Source organism: Balaenoptera physalus (assembly GCF_965194825.1).
Source record: "Balaenoptera physalus genome assembly, chromosome: 11".
Classification (NCBI taxonomy): Eukaryota; Metazoa; Chordata; class Mammalia; order Artiodactyla; family Balaenopteridae; genus Balaenoptera; species Balaenoptera physalus.
Window position 1 is genome coordinate 71,216,006 of NC_138896.1, and position 22,124 is coordinate 71,238,129.

A 22,124-nucleotide genomic window follows, 5' to 3' on the forward strand; every position below is an offset into this window, starting at 1 on the left:
TTCTGCCCACACTGAGACACCTGGGGCCGGGGGCACAGGAAGTGGCAGTCTTTGTCCGTCACCCTCCCTAGCAGGATGGTCAGACGTCTGAGCCCAATAAAAGTAGGGAAAACAAGGAACTTCAAATACTGGATGGAAATGATACCTAGCCTAAAACCCAATCCCAGCAGCCAAGAAAGGAGACAGCAGCTCCAAATAGTTGGATTTATTATAAACAAGGGTGCAGACCCTAGACTCTCCAAAACACATCAACAGGTACAAAGCTACTATGTGGTGAGACATTAACGGAGGAATAGGGAACACCGAGGTATGTGTCTGGGCCAGAGCAGCCACCAAGGGTCCCCTCCACCTTTGGTCCAGACGACACCTTGGCCCAGGCGTCCCCACTGCCAAGACAAACTGTGGCCTGGGGTACAGGAGCTGGAAAGCCTGTGAGGCTGGCGCTGGGGAGGCAAGGACTATCAGACATCAGAGTTCTCTGCTCTCTGGGGCAATTTTCCTCCAGGACCCAGGGGTTTCAGCCTCACAGCAACTATTACACACATTTTGAAACAGAAAACAGGCAAAATACTTAGCTAAAAGTAAAACAAAAACACTGCAGGGAGGACACCTGAGTGTGTAGGTGGACAGAGGCCACCCTGCCCACTTAAGGTGGCGGCCAGAGCCGAGGGTAAACGTGGCCCTCCAGGTGGTCCCAGGAAGGATGCAAGAACACAGCCCAGGCAGACAGCTCTCAGGGAGGGTGGGGCTCTGCCTGAGGTGTTTTGATATCAGGAGGCTGCCCACCCTCCACTGGGCATGGCACAGGCTCAGGAAGCTATGGGAAAGGGTCGAGACCCACCTGTAGCCAGTTCCCAAGCCTCACCCACCTGCCTGCATCATGGCTCGGGTTGTTCAAAGACAAGCCTGGGGACAAGCCAGGGCCTTGAGCAATGGCTAGCCATTCTGCAGAAACTGGAACACGAGTGCATCCTGCCTGCAAAAGTCTGTACTATCCTAGTGTTACAAGCCCCACTTGCTCTCCCTGGGGTGGTCTGGAAAAGAACTGTTCTTTGAATTTTGCTTGAGATTTCAGGAAGCATAATTTCGAGTGAGGAAGGCAACAAAGTGTGGTCCCAGCAACTCTGGCAAGGATTGTTCCCAACCCCTCATTGGCATCACAAGAAGCCTCATGTACAAACAGGACACACACACCACACACGGGGAGAAAAGGACCGTGCCTGCATACCCATTCACACACACATGACAGATCAAGTGGCAGCCAGAGATGCAAGGTTGTGCTCAGGGGGCTGCCTTCGGGGGGTCCATGTAGGCTGGATTGTAAGGAGGCTGGCTGGCAGGATAGGGCATGGCTGCACCTCCTGAAAACAGAGAGGACACTGGTTGGCTGTGGGCACAGCTGCAGGGGGTCAGGCACAGTTGGAGTCGGTAGGGGTACTCACCAGCCACTGTCTCATGGTAGGCGGGGGGGCCCATGGGCTGGGCCAGGTAGGGTGGTGGGTACTGCGTGGGGTAGGGCGCTGCTGGCATCCCTGGCTGGGGGGGCATGGAGTGGTAGCCCTGGTATGTTGGTCCGGGGTAGCTGGGCGGCACACTTGGAGCTTGCGAGTAAGGGGTGTGCACTACTGTGGTGGCCGTGGTGGTAGTCACGACCGCTGAAAAGAGAGTCCCAGTTAGGACCCCCAGGCCTGCCACCCCTCCCTCCAGCTCAGCTCCATCAGGCCCCTGGTAAACCACGCCCACCACCCGCGGTCGGCACCCTCACACAAGGGGTCACAGTGGGGCAGGTGGGGTGGGGGTGCTTACGACGTGGTCGGCGGCACATCTTGTACAAATAGCAGCAGGAGCAGGTGAAGCAGATGATGATGGTGACAACAGAGAGCACAAAGATGGTCAGTCCGACGGCCACGGTCGTTCCAAACCTGCCAAAAAGCCAGTCAAGGCCCAGGGCCTCTCTCCCCTACCCAGGACCAGCAGTACCCACTACACCCATTCCCAAGGTGCACCCCTCTTGCCGGAGGAGACTCTGGGCAACACAGATAGAGCAACCTCTGGGGTATGTAGCTTGAAACTGTTTCAGCCTCAGGTGTTTCCTCAAGTGTAAAATGGGGTTGACTGAGAGTCCATGTGAGGCCCCTCGCCCAGGGGGGGCCCCCTGGCCACACCCTCAGGAACATGGGAGAGAGTTCTTCAGGTGCCTCCCCCATACACACATCTTGTCTACCCCCACCGAGCCAGCGGCAGATGTCCATCGAGTACACGCCACAAGCCAGGCACTGTGTGGCTTGAACCAAAAACTCAGAGGTGGGCGAGACAGACCAACTCATGGCCTCTGGGAGCCCACAGATCATTAGAGGAGGCAGGTGTTGAAGGGAAAATGACTCAGGAAGCACAGGTAATGAAAACAGGGAGAAGTTCCAGGAAAGGGGAGGCTGGTGTGGCCAGGACAGTGAAGAGAGGCACGCAGCGAGCCCAGGGTAAGGGCTGCTGGCCCCGGAGTGACGGTGAGCTTGCTGGGTGCCAAGCACTGTGTCAGGTGTCCACATACACCCTCGCTCTGACCAGAAGGGCAGGTGGGTAAACTAAGAGCCGGGCGGGGCTGGAGGGGCCCTGCCTTCTGGAAGAGGCCGCCTCCCTGCCCACGCAGGCCCCTCAGCAAGGACCAGGACCAAGTGGAGAGCCCGCCCCCTGAGAACACAGGCCGTGGGTGGGAAGTTCACCAAAGCCGACCTTCAAGGGCACAGCCACAGCCCCAAGCTGTCCTCCCCTGTTCCCCGAGGCCAAGCAGTGTTCCAGTAAAAGGCAACTGCACCAAGCACATCAAAACATGGAAGGGGCTTGGTGAGCTTTAGGCATTCGCCTCCCCTGAGGCCTGGGGGAAGGCTGGGCACCCCCTTTGCCCCGCCTTGGGTGGAGGGTCTTCCATCTCACAGCCCAGATGGGCAGCACGAGCTCAGCAAGGCCCGGCGCACAGCTTTGGGACAGACCAAGCACAGACCCTTCACACTCCAGACTCAAAATACCTGACTGTGTTCGTAAAATAGGAGCCGTTGGCCACTGTGAGGCCCAGAACAAGGCCCCAAGACAGGACCATCAGGTACCCTTCCTGCCTAACCAGAGGAGCCTGTCACTGCTCCTCACCCACAAACTCCTCCCAGACCCTCCACTGACCCAGGGATGTAGACACGCACACCACGTTCACACGCAATCAATAGCACTCAACTGTAGGGCCACCACCACCGATCTCTAATCTCTCTTTCTCTCTCTTCTGTCTCTGTCTCTGACACACAGTATGGCGCCCAAGCTCACCCCATGTTAGCCTCCACCTTCACTCAGGGGCCTCCTGCACCCCCGGACTTCCCCCTTCCATCATGAGGCCACTCGGTTTCAATCTCCTCCCCTTTCCAGGAAAAGTAAAGCAAATCTCCTCGGCCCTCCCCTACCCCTGACGTCAGAGGCAGGAAGGAGAGATGCGAGGCCTCTTAAAGACACAGTGCGGCTGGCTGGCGGGCGCCCCAGCTGCTCCCAGCTGCGCTCCAAATTGGGGCCAGGAGTGGGGAGGGAAGTGCTCGTCTGTCTTCCCGGAGCTGCCTCCCCAGCCCTGCCTGCCCAGGCCCAGCTTCTCCACCCCACTGTCCAGGATAGCACTACCACGGGGTCCGAGACATGCCCCGCCTAGGGTCCCCAAACCACACTCCTGCTCCGCCCAGCTCAGCGGGCCAGCCCTGTTCCAGCGGTCCCCTCGATGGGCTCCTTCAGCCATCTAAGCCTACCAGCAGACCCGGGGGCCCACCGGCCCGTCTCCTCAGCTCCTCCTCTCCCACCAGCACATGCTCCAAGCCACAAACCTGCCTGAACCTGAACCTGCCTCCCCAAGTCCCCTTGGCCACCCTGTCAGGTCTTATCTTGTCACTCCTGCTCGAAAGCCTAGTATCGCTCCTGTAGCTCCTGGGGTCACACAGGAATTTGCTTTATAATTTACTTGTTAAACTTTGTGTGATGTGTGTGTGTATCTGTACTTTTCTCTCTCTCTCTCTGTATATATATATAAATACATATATAATAGTTGATAATAAAAGGAAAAAAATCTAGGATTTGTCTCATCAGATAGTAACACTTACAATAAGGCAAATGTTAATCTTAATTAAAAGTCTAAATAAGATAAAACCTGTGTGGCCTGGGACTCCCACCCTCCCTCCTGTGTGCTCCAGCCACATCACCCTCCTTTTCAGCTTTTGAAAGCACGATGCTGTGTCCTACCTCAGGGCCTTTGCACACGCATTTCCTCCCGCCCAACTGCCCAGTCTGCTCTTCTCTTCCTCCCACCCCTACACAATTAATTCTTGGTCACTTTTCAGACCTCAACTCAAAACATCACTTCCTCAGGGACACCTTCCCTGACCATGCAGATGAGGTCAGGCTCCTCGATAAGTGCTCTTACAAATCAAATTCTTGTCTACCTCAGTTTATAAACACACATTCCTTTGTGTGAGCGTTTGATTAATGTGCATCTTATCTCCAGCCTGTGGATTCATGGATGCACAGACTGCACCAGCTCTGGACCATCACTGTATCTCCAGTGCCTTGCCATACAGGAGGTGCTCAATAAGTATTTAACAAATGAATAAATTCACTCAGGGACCCCATGGGCAGCACCTAGTAGGACAGCAAGGCACATTGCCCTGAGGAACAGCAATATTTGAGGGATGGTTGCAGAGTGGGGCAGGGGCCTGTGGCCACAACAGGCCACGACACTAATGGAACCACATCTCTGTGAGGAAGGAATGGGGCTTCCCAAGGCTGAGGCTACCTCCCAGATCAAGGAGCCCAAAGGCCAAGTTCAGAAGGCAGAGTTGGCCTAGGCAGAAAGGGACAGAAGGCCAGGGGAACAAGAGCCCAGGCAAGGAGCTTGCAGCGGGGCTGAATGGGACGGTCCCTAGGAGGCCAAAGACTTCCAACGTCCAGACACCGAGAGGGCCGTCTCTGGAACTGGGACACCAGCACTCTCACTGCGACGCTGGCCAGGCAGCACGCAGCCGTGACACAGTGAGTGTGAGCTGCGGAAAGAGCGCAGTGAGGGCTGAGAACTGACACAGGTTGGCGATGTCCACACCTCACCTAGTGGACCTCCCTGCCCTCCCCCTGCACCATCACAGCAGAGTCAGCGCAGAGGGTCAGGAGTGACGAGCCTGGAGCCAGTGGTTCCACCACTTGGGTGCTTCAAAACACACCATTCCTGCCTGATCATCCTGTGAGTGAAAGGAGCTGGGAAGGGACAATGAAATCAGGACGGAAAAGAACTATGACAGGGAACCAAGGAAGCTCTGGGGAGGGAACCAGCCACTGACCATCAACAGGGCAGGACAGGAGTCACCTGCCAAAGTGGGGAGTGGGTGTAAGACCCACAGGTAACATGGCCACACCATGGGGAGCATGGAGCCCAGGCCATGACAGGCAGATGTGGTCTCGCATCGCTGTGCTCTGACCTGGTGGCTCGTTCTTGGAGGACCCAAGGAGTCACCCAGAGGAAGAGCGGGGGTATGGGGGTGAAGTCCAAGAATGAAGGGGGAGGGGTCGGAGGTGGGGAGGGGGGCAGAGCTGGCACAGGCCCCCTCAGCACATAGGGTCCTTCCCCTGTCGAGCGTCCCCCGAGCTTCCAACCAGGGCTGGACCCCACCAAGGAACCAATGCTCCAATGGACAAACAACGGTGCCCTTGGCCAAGGGGGCATCACACGAATGCTCACCCGAGAGGATGTCTCCTTGGGGCCCAGAGGGGCGGCCACCTGGGGGCATCCACAGGAGACGTGGCACTGATGACCCCATCCCTCCACCCTCCCAGCACCTGCTCCTGGAGCCCTAAACCTTTATAAGGCAGGTGCTGTGCGCCACGCTGGGGCTCTGCTCAGAAGCAGAGGAGAGATGGGACAGGATGGGGTGGGGGCCCAAGGGGGCTGAGCAGCATCTGCACTCCCAGCAGATGGGCAAGATGGCCTGGTGGGGAGGCAGCAGGGCACTCGCACCTCCGCACCTGCAGGAGGGGAGGGGAGATGCTCCTGAGCTGGCCCCGGGAAGCCACTTCTCCTCTGCCTCCTGGGGGACCTTGTTCTGTGGTGTGGAACCCACATTTCTCACACAGTGCTCAATACTCACTCACAAGCCAGGCCACCTTCCACTTTCCTTCCCCCCTCTGAACCCTCTTCATCCCCTCCTGCAGCTGATCCCCAAATGTCGCTGACCCTCAACACACTCAATCCCACCCAAATCCGAGGCCCTCACCCGAAACCCACTCCTCCTCTGTCCTGTATCCCCCCATGCAGGGCAGAGAGCAGGACACCACACCGCGGCCCCTTCCCTGGCCACCCTCCTAGCAGGCAGCCTCACCTCACCTCACCCCGCCAGCCCAGCCTCTCTCTGGCCTACAACACCTGGACCAGGAAGCCATGGTCCAGGCTCCCCGCCCGCTGCTGACATCCTCTGGGGAGCAGCCAGAGTGGTCTTCATCCTAAAACACCATTCAGACCCCAGCACTGCCCAGAGCCCTCCATGGTGCCTGCCCAGGACGAGGCCCACACTGGCTGGACATCGGACCCCCTGTGGGGCCAACTGAAAGCCCACAGCCTCGGGCCTCAGCAACGGGGTGCTCCCTGCTTTAGAGGGAGTGGCGCTTCCAGGTCTCAGTCTCTGACCAACACAGGGAACAGGATCAGCGGGCAGAACAGAGGGAGGAGGCCCAGCCACAGGCGCCTAGGAGCAAAGCAGCGCCTCTTCCCCTCCCCCACTCACAGGAGCCCTGCCCCAATTCCTCTGCAGCCAGAGAGTTCCACACTCACCCAGGCCCACAGGGCAAGATGGGACAGGACAAGAACCTGGACCCCACTACACAGCCCCAGAGCCCAAAGTCTCTTCCTCCAAAGGGGCAACCAGGCCTAGGTGGACCTTCTCAGAGGGGCTTCTAGACCCACCGAGGTAGGGGGCAGACGGCACGTGGAACAGACTCCGCCAGGAAAACACACAAGCAGCTGCACGCCCGTTCCATCCACGCGAAATGTGCATCTCAACACCCGTCACGGTGGCCACAAGACAGGGCAGGAACCTGGCCAAGGGGACTGAGTTTGGGCGATTGGGGTATTCCCCGGCCCCCTGAAGGGAAGGCCCTGACAATAACCATGACCCACAAACCCTCACACAGACTGTGCATCATCAGTTATTCTAGCATCTTTACCACACAATAATCACCCCATCACTATGCACCCTGTACCACCATTGCCCCCATCGCTTTCACCACTGCCACCATTACCCCAACACCAATACCCACCACCAGCATCCCTATCACATCTCCCTGCCACTGTCCCCCATCACCACCATCACCTCCTACCATCATACACCTGCCTGTCACTCCATTACATAGCCCCACCATAGCCCCCATTACCATCAGCCTCTACACCATCAACACGCACTACTCCCCCATTACCACACACCCACCATCATCTACCATCACCCTATCCCGGACCAGGAAGCCAGATGTGATAGGGATGCTGGTGGTAGGTACTGGTGTTGGGGTAATGGTGGCAGTGGTGACAGTGATGTGGGCAATGGTGGTGCGGGGTGCAGAGTGATGGGGTGATTATTATGGGGTAAAGATGCCGGGATAACTGATGATGCACCGTCTCTGTGTCAGGGTTTGTGGGTCGTGGTTATTGTCAGGGCCTCTCCCCACCACCACTGCGCCCAGCATCACCACTGTACCATCACCACACACTCAGCATTGTAGCCCCCATCATCTCATCTCTGCCACCACTGCCGCATCACTATCGCCTTTGCCACTATCGTCCCCATCACTGTCACCCCCTCCCCATCACCTACACCCATAGGTCACCTGTGCCCACACCATCACCTAGGTCAATATGAACGCCCACACCTGGCCTTTCCATTGTGAACCCCCAACCACAGTCTCCCCCAACCCTGGCACAATGATGAAGACACCCAACACAAGGATCAAAGGTCCTGGAGGTCAGATATGGTGACAGCTTCTCTGGGGCCCTAGCCCAAGGACTCTGTGCCATCCCAGTCCCCACAGCCCTCCTGAGCCCCCTTGTCACCTCTTCCAGGAAGATGTACCCAGCCTGCAGCTTTTATTTACCCGGACATGGGGTCGCTGTCCAGGCTAGAGCGGAACTTCAGTGTCGAGCCCAGCTGTTCCGGTGGCTCCACATTGGTGGGGACGCTGCAAAGAGGAAACCTCACAATTAACACGCCTGCGCCCCACCCAGCACACCAAGAACGAAAAAACACTACCTTAGCACACACACAGAACATGCACGAAAGCCAACCCCATACTGGGCCAGACAGGTAACCCTGGGGGCCTCTGGAGGACGGGTATCACACACACCAAGATCTCAGGCTACAAAGCCACACGTCCTTCTAAAGTGCACATGGGACGTTCTCTAGGACAGACCACATGTGAGGCCACAACACCAGTCTCAAGAGATTTGAAAAGACAGCTATCATACAAAGTATCTTCAACCACAATGGGATGAAGTTATAAATCAGTAACAAAAGACACATGCCACAAAGTTAAAGAAAAAAAATCCTAAAAGAAAAACCCCTCATACCTTGGGAAACTAACATATTACAGCAACAACAACAACAAAAAAACTGTGGCTTAAATAAGAAATCATAGAGGAAATTAAGAAATCTGTAAAACTGAATGATAATAAAAATACCATTGGTCAAAATTTGTGAAACACAGCTAAAGAGTTCTTAGAGGGAAATTACAGCTTTAATACTGAGATGGAAGTAAACTGAAGAAGATGGGAAAAACGTAATAGAACAAACCCCCCAAATAAGGAAAGAATTAATAAAGATAAGTGCAAAAATAAAAGAGAATAGCAGCCGTGGAAAATAATAGAGAAGATTAACAGAACCAAAGCTGGTGGACCTCTGGCAAGACTAATCAAGAAAAGGAGAAAAGACGCAAAAAGATAAAAATACAGAATGAAAAGGGGTAAACTATAGACACAACAGAGATTTTAAAAGTAATAACTGTCTGGGAATTCCCTGGTGGTCCAGTGATTAGGACTTGGCGCTCTCACTGCTGAGGCCTGGGTCCAATCCCTGGTCAGGGAACTAAGATCCCACAAGCCTCATGGTGCGGCCCCCCTCCCCAAAATAACAATAACTGTTTGAATTGAACAAACCACCTGTGAAAAGGCATTTTTGAAACAAGTGGAGGCAACTGAAGACAGACTAGTACAGAAAGCTTTTTTTTTTTTTCTAATATTTAAATTTATTTTTTAAAGTACAAAAGTAATATATAAATACAGGCTCGTTGTAAAAAGTATTCGAATAATTTTTAAGCATACAGAAAAGTAAATACAAATCCATTTCTTTACATAAGATGATCCTCAATACATGTCTTTATCTCTTCCCTTTCCTTAAAGTCTATTTTATCTGATATGAGTATAGCTACTCCAGCTTTCTTTTGATTTCCATTTGCATGGAATATCTTTTTCCATCCCCTCGCTTTCAGTCTGTATGTGTCCCTAGGTCTAAAGTGGGTCTCTTGTAGACAGCATATATATGGGTCTTGTTTTTGTATCCATTCAGCCCGTCTATGTCTTTTGGTTGGGGCATTTAATCCATTCACGTTTAAGGTAATTATCGATATGTATGTTCCTATGACCATTTTCTTGATTGTTTTGGGTTTGTTTTTGTAGGTCCTTTTCTTCTCTTGTGTTTCCCACTTAGAGAAGTTCCTTTAGCATTTGTTGTAGAGCTGGTTTGGTGGTGCTGAATTCTCTTAGCTTTTGCTTGTCTGTAAAGCTTTTGATTTCTCCATCAAATCTAAATGAGATCCTTGCCAGGTAGAGTAATCTTGGTTGTAGGTTCTTCCCTTTCATCACTTTAAGTATATCATGCCACTCCCTTCTGGCTTGCAGAGTTTCTGCTGAGAAATCAGCTGTTAACCTTATGGGAGTTCCCTTCTATGTTATTTGTCATTTTTCCCTTGCTGCTTTCAATAATTTTTCTTTGTCCTTAATTTTTGCCACTTTGATTACTATGTGTCTCGGCATGTTTCTCCTTGGGTTTATCCTGTATGGGACTCTCTGTGCTTCCTGGACTTGGGTGGCTATTTCCTTTCCCATGTTAGGGAAGTTTTCGACTATAATCTCTTCAAATATTTTCTCTGGTCCTTTCTCTCTCTCTTCTCCTTCTGGGACCCCTATAATGCGAATGTTGTTGCATTTAATGTTGTCCCAGAGGTCTCTTAGGCTGTCTTCATTTCTTTTCATTCTTTTTTCTTTAGTCTGTTCCACAGCAGTGAATTCCACCATTCTGTCTTCCACGTCACTTATCCGTTCTTCTGCCTCAGTTATTCTGCTATTGATTCCTTCTAGTGTAGTTTTCATTTCAGTTATTGTATTGTTCATCTCTGTTTGTTTGTTCTTTAAATCTTCTAGGTGTTTGTTAAACATTTCTTGCATCTTCTCGATCTTTGCCTCCATTCTTATTCCGAGGTCCTGGATCATCTTCACTATCATTATTCTGAATTCTTTTTCTGGAAGGTTGCCTATCTCCACTTCATTTAGTTGTTTTTCTGGGGTTTTTTCTTGTTCCTTCATCTGGTACATAGCCCTCTGCCTTTTCATCTTGTCTATCTTTCTGTAACTGTGGTTTTTGGTCCACAGGCTGCAGGATTGTAGTTTTTCTTGCTTCTGCTGTCTGCCCTCTGGTGGTTGAGGCTATCTAAGAGGCTTGATGGGAGGCTCTGGTGGTGGGTAGAGCTGACTGTTTTAGTATAGAAAGCTATTAATGAACTGCTGTTAATGTGCCAAGTGTGTTCCTGATATATGATTATATTTCTTTTTAAAGGACTCACTTGTGCAGATAACAACTAACATTTAAGGAGAAATTTTTATGCCTGGGAAGGGTTTTAAAATAATCCAGAAAACAAAAGTAGTGGGAGGTATATGGAACACTAATGTCAGAGTATTGATAACTATGGGAGCAGGTGATGGATATATGGATTTATTATTCTCTCTGCTTTTGTATATATTTGAAAATTCTCAAAATAAATTCTCAAAAAATTAACAAAATAAAATTCAAGAAACAAACAAACAAAACAAAAAAAATGCAAGAGCATTAGGAACAACTATACCATACTAAATTTGAAGGACAAGTAAAGCTGAGAAGAAAATATTTTTTAAAAATTCAGTGTGCGTGCTTTGGCAAGCAATAACAAGAGTAAAGCACACCAAGCTGGGATGCAGGGAGGGCGGGGGGAGTTTGTGGCTGGGAAGAGACCTCCATGGAGGTGGGCCTGGCATCTGAAGCCCCTTTTCTCCTGGGGGCATTAGCCTATTTCAGAGGGGCAGCTGAGAGCAGCATTTCTGAAAGCCTCAGGTGGTAGAAATTATATCCAGAGGCCAGCAGGTGGGCAAGCCCTGATGATTCCCACTTACTTGGGCTGGGTCCTGAAAAGCAAGGAGAAACTCAGCAAGAGTTTCTCAGCTCAGCTCTGCAATTAGGCCAAGGTGACCTTAGAGTGCTCAAGTCCCTGGCAAAAGCAATATCAATCCTCCCTGGAGGAAGTCCTAAGGTCCAAATGTCTACAATCAATTTTGCAAACGCAATGTTTGGCACACAACTGAAGATTTTCAGGAACACTAGGACACTAGACAACATGACTAGAAAACAACACAAACAACTGACAATAGAAATATCCACAGGGGCTTCAAATATTGAAGTTATCACACCCTGACATTAAAACAAAACATACTTTAAGATAACTAATAAGAACCTGCTTTATAAAAATAAAATTAAATTAAATTTAAAAAAAAATACTTTGGGACTTCCCTGGTGGCACAGTGGATAAGACTCCGTGCTCCCAATGCAGGGGGCCCAGGTTCAATCCCTCATGAGGGAACTAGATTCCACATGCATGCTACAACTAAGAGTTCACATGCCACAACTAAGGAGCCTATGTGCCGCAACTAAGAAGTCCACCTGCCACAACTAAGGAGCCCACCTGCTGCAACTAAGGAGCCGGTGAGCTGCAACTAAGTAGCCCACCTGCCACAACTAAGACCTGGTGCAACCAAATAAGTAAATGAATATCAAAAAACAAAACAGGGCTTCCCTGGTGGCGCAGTGGTTAAGAATCCGCCTGCCAACACAGGGGACAAGGGTTCGAGCCCTGGTCCGAGAAGATCCCACATGCCACGGAGCAACTACGCCCGTGTGCCACAACTACTGAGGCTGCGCTCTAGAGCTCGCGAGCCACAACTACTGAAGCCCATGTGCCACAACTACCGAAGCCCGCGTGCCTAAAGCCCGTGCTCCGCAACAAGAGAAGCCACTGCAATGAGAAGCCCGCACACTGCAACAAATAGTAGCCCCTGCTCGCCGCAACTAGAGAAAGCCCGCACGCAGCAACGAAGACCCAATGCAGCCAAAAATAAAAATAAAATTTAAATGAAATTTAAAAAAAAAAACCACAAAACAAAACAAAACATACTTTGTTCAAAGAGATGAAAGGAAAAAACAATCAAGCAGTTTAGGAGAACTTGAAATACAAAAAAGAAACAAATAAAAATTCTAGAACTAAAAAATTACACAAAAAGATAATAATTTATTAGACACAGTGCAAGATATAATTAATCAACTGGAGGATAGGCCCAAACAAATATACGTACACTAAAGCCTGGAGACAAAAAACGATGGTAAATGTAAATACAAAAGAGGAGTAGGTGAAATATGGAATACAGTGTACAAATGTCTTACATATGTGTAATTAGAGTCCTAGAGGGAGAAGTGTGAGAATGGAGCAGAAGCAATATTTAAAAAGATGATGGCTGGAGTTACTCAGTTTTCCTGGATATCTCCCATAAATGCAGGAGATATGCATGCTATTAAATTGTTTGTTTTTCTCCTAGCAAAAACAAAAATAAAAAAAACAAGCCAACAATTCCAGAAGTACTGTGAACCCCAAGCAGCAAAAATTCAAAGAAAACCACACTTAGGCACATCATAGTAAAACTGCTGAAAACCAAATACAAAGAGGAAAAACTTAAAAATTAGTCAGAGAAAAGCTTTGTTGCTTGCAAAGGAGCAATAATAAAGCCATCAGCTGATTTCTCAACAGAAACAACAGACATCAGGAGTTAATGGAATGAGGGAACTTCCCTTGCAGTCCAGTGGCTAAGACTCTGCCTTCCCAATGCAGGGTGCCCAGGTTTGATCCCTGGTCAGGGAACTACATCCCATATGCCACAACCAGAAGATCCCACACGCCACAATGAAGATCCGACGCAGCCAAATAAATAAATAAACATTAAAAAAAAAAAAAAGAAGACAATGGAATGAAAGCTTCAAAGTGCTGAACTTTGGGACTTCCCTGGTGGTGCAGTGGTTAAGAATCCGCCTGCCAATGCAGGGGACACAGGTTTGAGCCCTGGTCCGGGAAGATCCCACATGCTGCAGAGCAACTAAGCCTGTGTGCCACAACTACTGAGCCTGCGCTCTAGAGCTCACGAGCCACAACTACTGAGCCTGCACGCCTAGAGCTCATGCTCCACAACAAGAAAAGCCACCGTAATGAGAAGCCCACAGACCGCAACAAAGAGTAGCCCCCGCTCACCACAACTAGAGAAAGCCCGTGCACAGCAATGAAGACCCAACGCCGCCAAAAATAAATAAATAAATTTATAAAAAACAAATAAATAAATTGATCTTTAAAAAAAAAAGTGCTGAACTTTGATAACTTCAAAGTGCTGAAAGTTAATAACTGCCAACCTAGAAATCTATAACGAGGAAAAATATCCTTTAAGAAAGAATGTAGGACTTCTCTGGTGACGCAGTGATTAAGAATCTACCTGCCAGGGCTTCCTTGGTGGCGCAGTGGTTAAGAATCCGCCTGCCAATGCAGGGGACACGGGTTCGAGCCCTGGTCTGGGAAGATCCCACATGCTGCGGAGCAACTAAGCCTGGGCACCACAACTACTGAGCCTGAGCTTTAGAGTCCACGAGCCACAACTACTGAAGCTTGTACACCTAGAGCCTGTGCTCCGCAACAAGAGAAGCCACCGCAATGAGAAGCCCGCACACCGCAATGAAGAGTAGCCCCCGCTCGCCGCAACTAGAGAAAGCCCGAGCGCAGCAACGAAGACCCAACACAGTCAAAAATTAATTAATTAATTAATTAATTATTTTAAAAATCACTTAGACAATATTGAAGAATATCAAAGCTTATTATAAAGACACAGTAATTGAGTCTGCTTTAGCCCAGGGACAGACAAATAGACCAATGTAACATAATACAGAGCCTAGAGACAGCCACGCATATGTGGACACACAATCTGTAACAAACTTGGCACTGTAGAGTGATAGAAAAAAAGGATAGTTTTCTCAATAAGTGGTGCTGGGTCAACTGAATACCCATATTAAAAAATGAAATTTGATCTCTACTTACATGCACTACTACTACTATGCATACTTAAAAGAAATCCATATACATGTGCACCAAAAGATATGTACAAGGATGCTCAAAGCAGCATTATTTGTTACAGCAAAAGAAAGGAAGGAAGGAAGGAAGGAAGGAAGGAAGGAAGGGAGGGAGGGAGGGAGGGAGGGAAGAAACAATCCAAATGTCCATCAACATTAAAATGGATCAACTGTGGTATAAAACTTAACATACACCAATGGAAATGAGCAGACAACACAACATGGATGAACTCACATGTTGAGAGAAAGAAACCAGATAGGAAATAGATGTATGATGTCATGTGTATGTCTGTGTGTGTGTGTGTGTGTGTGTGTGTTTAACAGGTATAGCAGTTTAATGGTTACCTTTTGGGATAACAGAGGGAATACTGATTGGTAAGTAACATGAGGGGGCTTCTGGGATGCCATGATGTGCTAATTCTTGCCCTGGATAGGTGGTGGTTATGTGGGTGTGGATATGTTTACCCTGCAGTAATTCACTGAACTGTACACATTATATTTGTGTACTTTTATGTATGTATGATATATACTGCCCCCAACCCCAATAAAAAAGCTAAACTATAGAACTTAGGGATGCATGTTTGGGTATTACAGCTCTAAAGAAAAGCAAGGCTATGTAAAAGTTAGAATTATCACTATCTTAGTACGATGAGAGGAGAGACAGTGATTGGAGTAAGCTCAACAGGACTTCTGATGTCTTGACCTGTATAGTGGTTATGCAGATATTTGCTTTGTGATAAATCACTGAGTTGTACATTTATTTAATGCAGTTTTCTGTATGTGAATTATATGTTACAACATAACAGAATAAAAAACAATCTCAAGGAATGAGTTTAACAGCAGATTAGACACTTGAAGAATTGAATGAACTGAAAGGTTACAAGACATTATCCAGAATGCAGCACAGAGATGAAAACATGGAAGAGAGACTAGGAGATGTGGACACTGGAGGAGAACATGCAGCACGTATAAATGGAGTCCCAGAAGGAAAGGAGAAGGAGAAAGGGCAATACTTAAAGAATAGCAGAGTATTTTCTAGAACTGATGAAAGACACTAAACCACAGATTTAAGAAGCTCAAACATAACATCATAAATTAAAAAAAATCTATACCTAGATATATCATAGTGTAACTGAAGAACACCAAAGACAAGAAAAGAAAAATCTTAAAAAGCTGTCATAAGGAAAAAAAAAGATTTCTTTTAAATGATGGACAACTGACTATTGAGCTGATGTCTCAACAGAGATAATGGGAGTCAGAGAAAATAACCATCAACTTAAGTCCTGCTCAGATAAAATATTCTTTAAGAATGAAATCGATATAATTTACCATATTAACAGAATAAATAGAAAAATCATCTAATTATCTCTAAAGATGCAGGAAAAATATTTGACAAAATTCAAGATCCCTTCATGATTAAAACTCCAAGCAAACTAGGAACAGAAGGGAACTTCCTCAACCCAATAAAGGGCACCTATGAAAAAGCTACAGCTAACATCATACCTAATAGCGAATGCTTTCTCCCTAAAATTGAGAACAAGACAGGGATGTCTGTTCTCACCATTTCTATTCATCATTGTACTGGAGGTTCTGGCCAGTGTGATGAGACAAGAAAAAATAAAAGTATACAGATTGAAAAAGAAGTAAACATGGGACTTCCCTGGTGGCGCAGTAGTTAAGAATCTGCCTGCCAATGCACGGGACACGGGTTCAAGCCCTGGTCCAGGAAGATCCCACATGACGCAGAGCAACTAAGCCCGTGGGCCACAACTACTCAGCCTGCGGTCTAGAGCCCACAAGCCACAACTACTGAGCCCACATGCCACAACTACTGAAGCCCACGCGCCTAGAGCCCATGCTCCACAACAAGAGAATCCACCACAATGAGAAGCCCACGCACCTCAACGAAGAGCAGTGCCCACTCGCCACAACTAAAGAAAGCTCGCACGCAGCAACAAAGACCCAATGCAGCCAATAAATAAATAAATAAAAGAAAAAGAAGTAAACACTAGAAGAAAAAAATGGAATGAAAACAAACCAAAACAATACAGTAAGTGAAAAAGAAAGAAATATAGAACGAGACAAATATAAAGCACAAAACAAGAGAGCAAATATTGAATATAATCCCAGAAATACCAACAATTACATTAAACTTAAATGGAATAAATCCTCCTGTTTTTTAAAGGTACCAGAATAAATTTTTTAAAAAAAAGAAAGAAAGAAGACACTTATAAAATGTAAAGACAGCAAAAGGGTAGCAGTAAAACGGTAGAATATGATCCAACAGGTATGCAGCCTGGTGTCGCCATTCCCCAGAGAACTTTGCAACTCCTTAGTCAGTAACTACATTCACCTCTCTGACCTGGCAATTTGCTCCACTGTACTTGGCAAGAAATTCTCACATGGCTCTGTAAAGGAGGAAGTATATGAGGATGCCCATCGCAGTTATCTATGATAGCAAGTTTTGGACTCACACCACTCACACCACAAAGAATGACATGGCAGTGATGGGCACAGGCCAGATGTACAGCAATGTGGATAGGTCTTACAAACACTGCACTGACTGCAAAAAGTAAGAGGGTTGGGCTTCCCTGGTGGCGCAGTGGTTGAGAGTCTGCCTGCCAATGCAGGGGACACGGGTTCGAGCCCTGGTCTGGGAAGATCCCACATGCCGCGGAGCAACTAGGCCCGTGAGCCACAACTACTGAGCCTGCACTCCTCAACAAGAGAGGCCACAATAGTGAGAGGACCACGCACTGCGATGAAGAGTGGCCCCCGCTCGCCGCAACTGGAGAAAGCCCTCGCACAGAAACGAAGCCAAAAATAAATAAATAAGTAAAAAGTAAGAGGGTTCACTGTGCCCACAGAATATAAACTTTGCAACACAAATAATCGAAAGAATACAACAGACTGACTGGTTGCCTACAGAATAAGAGGGGAATGGAATGGTCATGGGAGACTAAAATAAGATGGTGTAAGATGGTGGAGGGTTGGTCTTGCCCAGACCAATGATGGTCACCTGCCATGAGCTGAGCAGTATGACTACCTCAACCCTCTATACCTGTGGCCAAACACAAACGAAACACACAATGTGGCAAAGGGAGACACACACAGGGTCCTAGAACCTTGGTTCCAGCCTATGAAACAGTTTAAACCCAAGATGCAGTGTAAATCCACGGGCCATGGCAAGAGGACACAGGCATGGCCCACAGTGGGCTACACGCCCATGCACTATGCCCTCCAGGGTCCACAAGATGATACCTGCACAAATCACATACAACCCCCCACCAGGTGCACACACACACTGCGGGGTACACTCACGCCAAGGTGTCCACCCTGAGGACACGTTGGTACAAGTACACACCCAGGGGTGAGCCACAGGGCCCGCTGAGGCCACCAACCCCTGAGAAACCTGCTCAGCCCTCGAGAGTGGGGGAGAGAGGAACAAGGGACTACCTGAGGAGGGTCTGGGGAGTCCAGCCCAGAACAAGGACTCCCCAATCCCCCACCCTCAGTGATCTGCCACCATCTCGAGAGGGCTGAGAGGAAAGAGGGGCAGGCTCAGGCCGCCTACCTTGTGACCTCCGATGCACCCACCTGGCCTCCGGAACACCACACTCTTCTCCATTCCACACAAATTTCTTCAGCACATCAGAGCAGCAGTACTGGTCATAACAGGTGCCACAGCAGAAATCAGGACAGAACTTGGGGAAGAGGTTGCGTCCAGGGGAAACCATACACACCTCACTGTGGGCTGGAACAGAGAAACACACTGTTCATCTGTGGCCATGGGGCCAGGCCTCAGCCCTGTCCCAGCCAATACAGCCCCTTCCCCAGCAAGGCCAGCAGGCCCCAGCATGCCAGGCCATCTCTGAGCCATCCCACTCATTGGCCACCTCTGGCCACTGCCCCAACCAGCCTTGCCCTCTCCCCTGGGCCACAGCAGAGGTGCCAACCTGGGCTCCCTCCCTCTCCAACCAGCCCACTTGCCCTCCAGATGGGACAGTGAACTTTCTACGTGTGAGTCTGACTGGGCCACTCCCCACTCTCAGGCCATGGGATCAAGCCCAGAGTCCACAAAGCAGGGTCCAGACTACAAAGGACCTTGAAGTTCACCCCATACTCTGCCTGTATTCTACCTGTTTCCCATCCTCCACCTTCAAATCTACCTACCCATCAAGGCCTTACTCCAGGCCCCCTCCTACAGAAGCCACCCAAGCCCAGCAGTCCCAGCTGCTGGGGACCAGGCACTGGACTGACCCGTTCTTTTGTTTTTTTTTTTTTTTTGGCCACACTGCGCGGCATGTGGCATCTTAGCTCCCCCCTGCACTGGAAGCTCGAAGTGGACTGACCCATTCTTTTTTTTTTTTAATATTTTTTTTATTAATTTATTTTATTTACTATTTTTTATTTTTGGTTGCGTTGGGTCTTTGTTGCTGTGCACAGGTTTTCTCTAGTTTCGGTGAGTGGGGGCTACTCTTCGTTGTGATGTGTGGGCTTACTGTGGTGTCTTCTCTTGTTGTGGAGCACAGGCTCTAGGAGCACGGGCTTCAGTAGTTGTTGATCGCGGGCTCTACACCGCAGGCTCAGTAGTTGTGGCGCACGGGCTTAGCTGCTCTGCGGCATGTGGGATCTCCCCGGACCAGGGCTCAAGGCCGTGTCCCCTGCATTGGCAGGTGGGCTCTTAACCACTGCGCCACCAGGGGAGCCCAGACTGACCCATTCTTAATCCTCACTCCCCGTCCCTACAGCTCAGCTGCAGCAGCCTCAGCCCCTGCTGGACACTACGACTTCAGGGGCTGCCCCTCACAGATTATAGCTTTACAGCAGGCTGCCTCCTGACCAATTCACCATTGGCCACAGTCACTCCCACCACAGAAGTGTCCATGCGGTACTTAGCCCTGGGCTGGGCCTGCAGTAGGCACCTAGGAAACGTTTGTGCCCTTAGAGGCCAGGGCTCTGAGGCAATGGCACCATGTGGAGCCCCAGAACCATCACAAGGCTCTTAGCCAGAGGTGGGATCTAAGTATACCTGGCTGACAAGTGTGGAAAATGACCACAAAGTTTGCAGACTTCCAGCAAGATGTTACAGCCAAATGTTCCCACGCATCTTTTGGCTACATTAGCACAGATCTAGTGCCCACCAGCAGGACAGAATGGTCCTGGATTCTGCCTGGACAGACCCCAGATGGAACACCCAGTCCAGCAAGGCCCAGATGACTATGGTAGGCTGGGGATAGTCCTGATAAACCCTGAGGTAGAAAGTCCTGGCACAGCACTGGGACTCTGAAGACCCAGCCTGGCTGGTATACTGAAAGGGAAAATTTGTCACCCCTAAATATTCCTCTTTGGGGACTTCCCTGGCAGTCCACTGTAAGACTTCGCCTTCCAATGCAGGGGGTGTGGGTTCGATCCCTGATCGGGGAGCTAAGATCCTACAGGCCTCGTGGCCAAAAAAACAAAACATAAAACAGAAGCAATATTGTAACAAATTCAATAAAGACTTTAAAATTGGTCCACATCCAAATAAATAAATAAATAAATATTCCTCTTTGGCCTAAGGATTATTTTAAGCAGATTATTTTTAAGAAACTGCAGACATAGGAGAAGCTCTGAAAACTAAGAAGTTACCCTTTTGTAATAGACATTTGTAAGTATAAAGGAAATCTCCATTTGTAAGGGTCTCTCCCTCGCTGTACTAGGAAGAGGGGGATGACCTTATCTCTAGAATCAATGCTGAAGGCATAGATTTAAATCTGCATAACAACCTTACCCTTGTTTACTGGTCTTTTCCTGGTAACTTCCCATAACCGACCCCCAGTATCCTCTTTTGCCTTTAGTTCAAGATGGTATTTAAGGTGAGGGCTTCCACCATTTGGGGGAGTTACTCAGTTTTCCTGTGTCTCTCTCATGTATACAGGAGGTATGCATGTTTTTAAACTTTTGTTTTTCTCCTGTTAATCTGTCTTACATCAATTTAATTATTAGACCAGTCAAAGAACCTAGATGGCAAGAAGGGAAAATTTTTCCTCCCCCACAGTATCATGCACCCTGGGGCCATTGGCAGAGCAAGGTCCAAAGACAGAGGCACTGACTGACCTCCTTGAGAAGGGACAACTAGGAATGGGGTGGTTGGTGGGGGAGATGCTTTATTCCTGGCAGCCCCAGGCAGAACCCTGCTCTGGGCAAAGCTGCAGGGCAGAGCATGGGACCACCAACAGGCCCAACGTAGCCAGCTGTCCACCTGCCAGCAGGTACACTCAGCATAGCCCATGCTACTGGGAGGCTCAGGCAACCTACCTCCAGCAGGGCCATTACAGCCTTTACAGCCACAGCCCAGCCCAAGCGTCTAAGCTGGGCCTGAAGACACACACAGGTGAGTCTGTTTGAGCCAAAAGCCCATGACACAAATGTTCTTCTGATGCCCAGACGCTCTGAACCAGGCTGTCCAGACCTCACTGGACCAGAGAACAGGGCTCTACCTTCTCACTTTCCCAGGTCCTCCAGATTCGTCCCAGTCCCAAGGAAATAAAGTCCTTCCCTTGGAGGAAACCACCCACCCCAGAAGCATTTTTGGCTTCCTATGGAGGCGGGTGGGGGCAGTACGCTCTTCCAATCCCTACCCATGAAAGGCCCCCAGCCTGGCTTCCGCCGTCTGTGATTCATCCGTCTACAATCAACACACACAGTTAGTGTGTCTCCTCCAACCCTGGGGGCCAGCTTCAGCAGTCTCCAGGAATACCAGGGCCATGGAGGCAGAGTGTGGAGGCTCCTAGCCAATAAACAGAAGCTGAGGGAAGGCCTCTGATGGAGGGGCCAGGCCTCCCTGCTGCCACCATGCCCCGCTAAGGCCAGGCAGGGAATCCTACCCACCCCCTTGGAACACTAGAGGACAGACACCTCCCCCTTCCCCATTCTACGACAGAACAATGATGGCAGCTGCCTGGGGTCTGGGCAGTGTCAGTGCAGACGGGAGGGAGGCTGGAGTGGAGGAGAGACCAGTCGTGGGGTCCGCTAACTGCCTCGGAATTATTAGGGCTCGTTTGGGGTCACTGCGGGGACGGCGCTGTCCGGGCTCCTACCAGGGACGGCGCGGACGTGGCCACCCCCCATGCCTGCCCGGGATAAACTCCCCCACCCGCCAAGACTCACCACCCGGAGGCGCTGGTAGCAGCAACAGCAACAGCAGCAGGATCCGAGGCGCTGGGGCCGGCGCGGCCATGGCTGGGCGGGTGGGCAGACGGGCGGACGGACTGACGGTCGTAGCGCGGCCACAGCCTCAGCGACCCGCTCGGCCACCCGCTTCCTCGCCTCGCCCCGCCCCGACCCGCCCCGGCCCGGCCCGGCCCGGCCCGGCCCGGCCCGGCCCCGCCCGGCCGTTCCGGGAACCCCGCCCGGGAGGGAGAGGAGGGGAGGAGGAGGGCGAGGGAGGGAGGGGAAGTGGACGCCCCTCCCAGCCTCGGGATTAGGCAAGGTCCGGTGTGGGCCCCTCGGGAGCGGCTCTCAGACCCAGGCGACCACCGAAGCTGCCTTCGGCTCTCGGGGTCCTGTCCACCCCCAACCCCAGTCCCCACCCTGGGGCCCGGAGGGGGTCTCCGAGGGGATCTGCTTCCTAGCACT

The 22,124-nt window shown here is 50.1% G+C and overlaps 1 protein-coding gene across 4 annotated transcripts; it reads right to left on the reverse strand.

The window, feature by feature from the left end:
* Positions 1-190: 190 nt before the first annotated feature.
* Positions 191-21,844, reverse strand: SHISA5 (shisa family member 5). 4 transcript variants are annotated; one of them, XM_082412023.1, is made up of 6 exons: positions 21,657-21,844; positions 18,102-18,258; positions 8,143-8,226; positions 1,807-1,922; positions 1,443-1,655; positions 191-532 (listed from the first exon to the last, which is right to left on the reverse strand). In XM_082412023.1, exons 1-6 carry the CDS (start codon positions 21,724-21,726, stop codon positions 462-464), a joined length of 711 nt encoding a protein of 236 aa, XP_082268149.1. In that variant the 5' UTR covers positions 21,727-21,844; the 3' UTR covers positions 191-461. The 4 variants fall into 4 exon arrangements, with proteins under 4 accessions (XP_082268149.1, XP_082268148.1, XP_082268150.1 ...); XM_082412022.1 differs by having other exon boundaries at positions 191-1,361; positions 21,657-21,841; XM_082412024.1 differs by lacking the exon at positions 8,143-8,226 and having other exon boundaries at positions 191-1,361; positions 21,657-21,840.
* Positions 21,845-22,124: the final 280 nt, after the last annotated feature.

Coding starts and splice junctions, on each gene's coding strand:
- SHISA5 (XM_082412022.1), bottom strand. CDS start 21,726: ATGGCCGCGCCGGCCCCAGCGCCTCGGATCCTGCTGCTGTTGCTGTTG. Junction 1,923..8,142: donor GACAGCGACCCCATGTCCGG/GTAAATAAAAGC, acceptor GCTTTTTGGCAG/GTTTGGAACGACCGTGGCCG. Junction 1,656..1,806: donor GATGTGCCGCCGACCACGTC/GTAAGCACCCCC, acceptor CTCTCTTTTCAG/CGGTCGTGACTACCACCACG.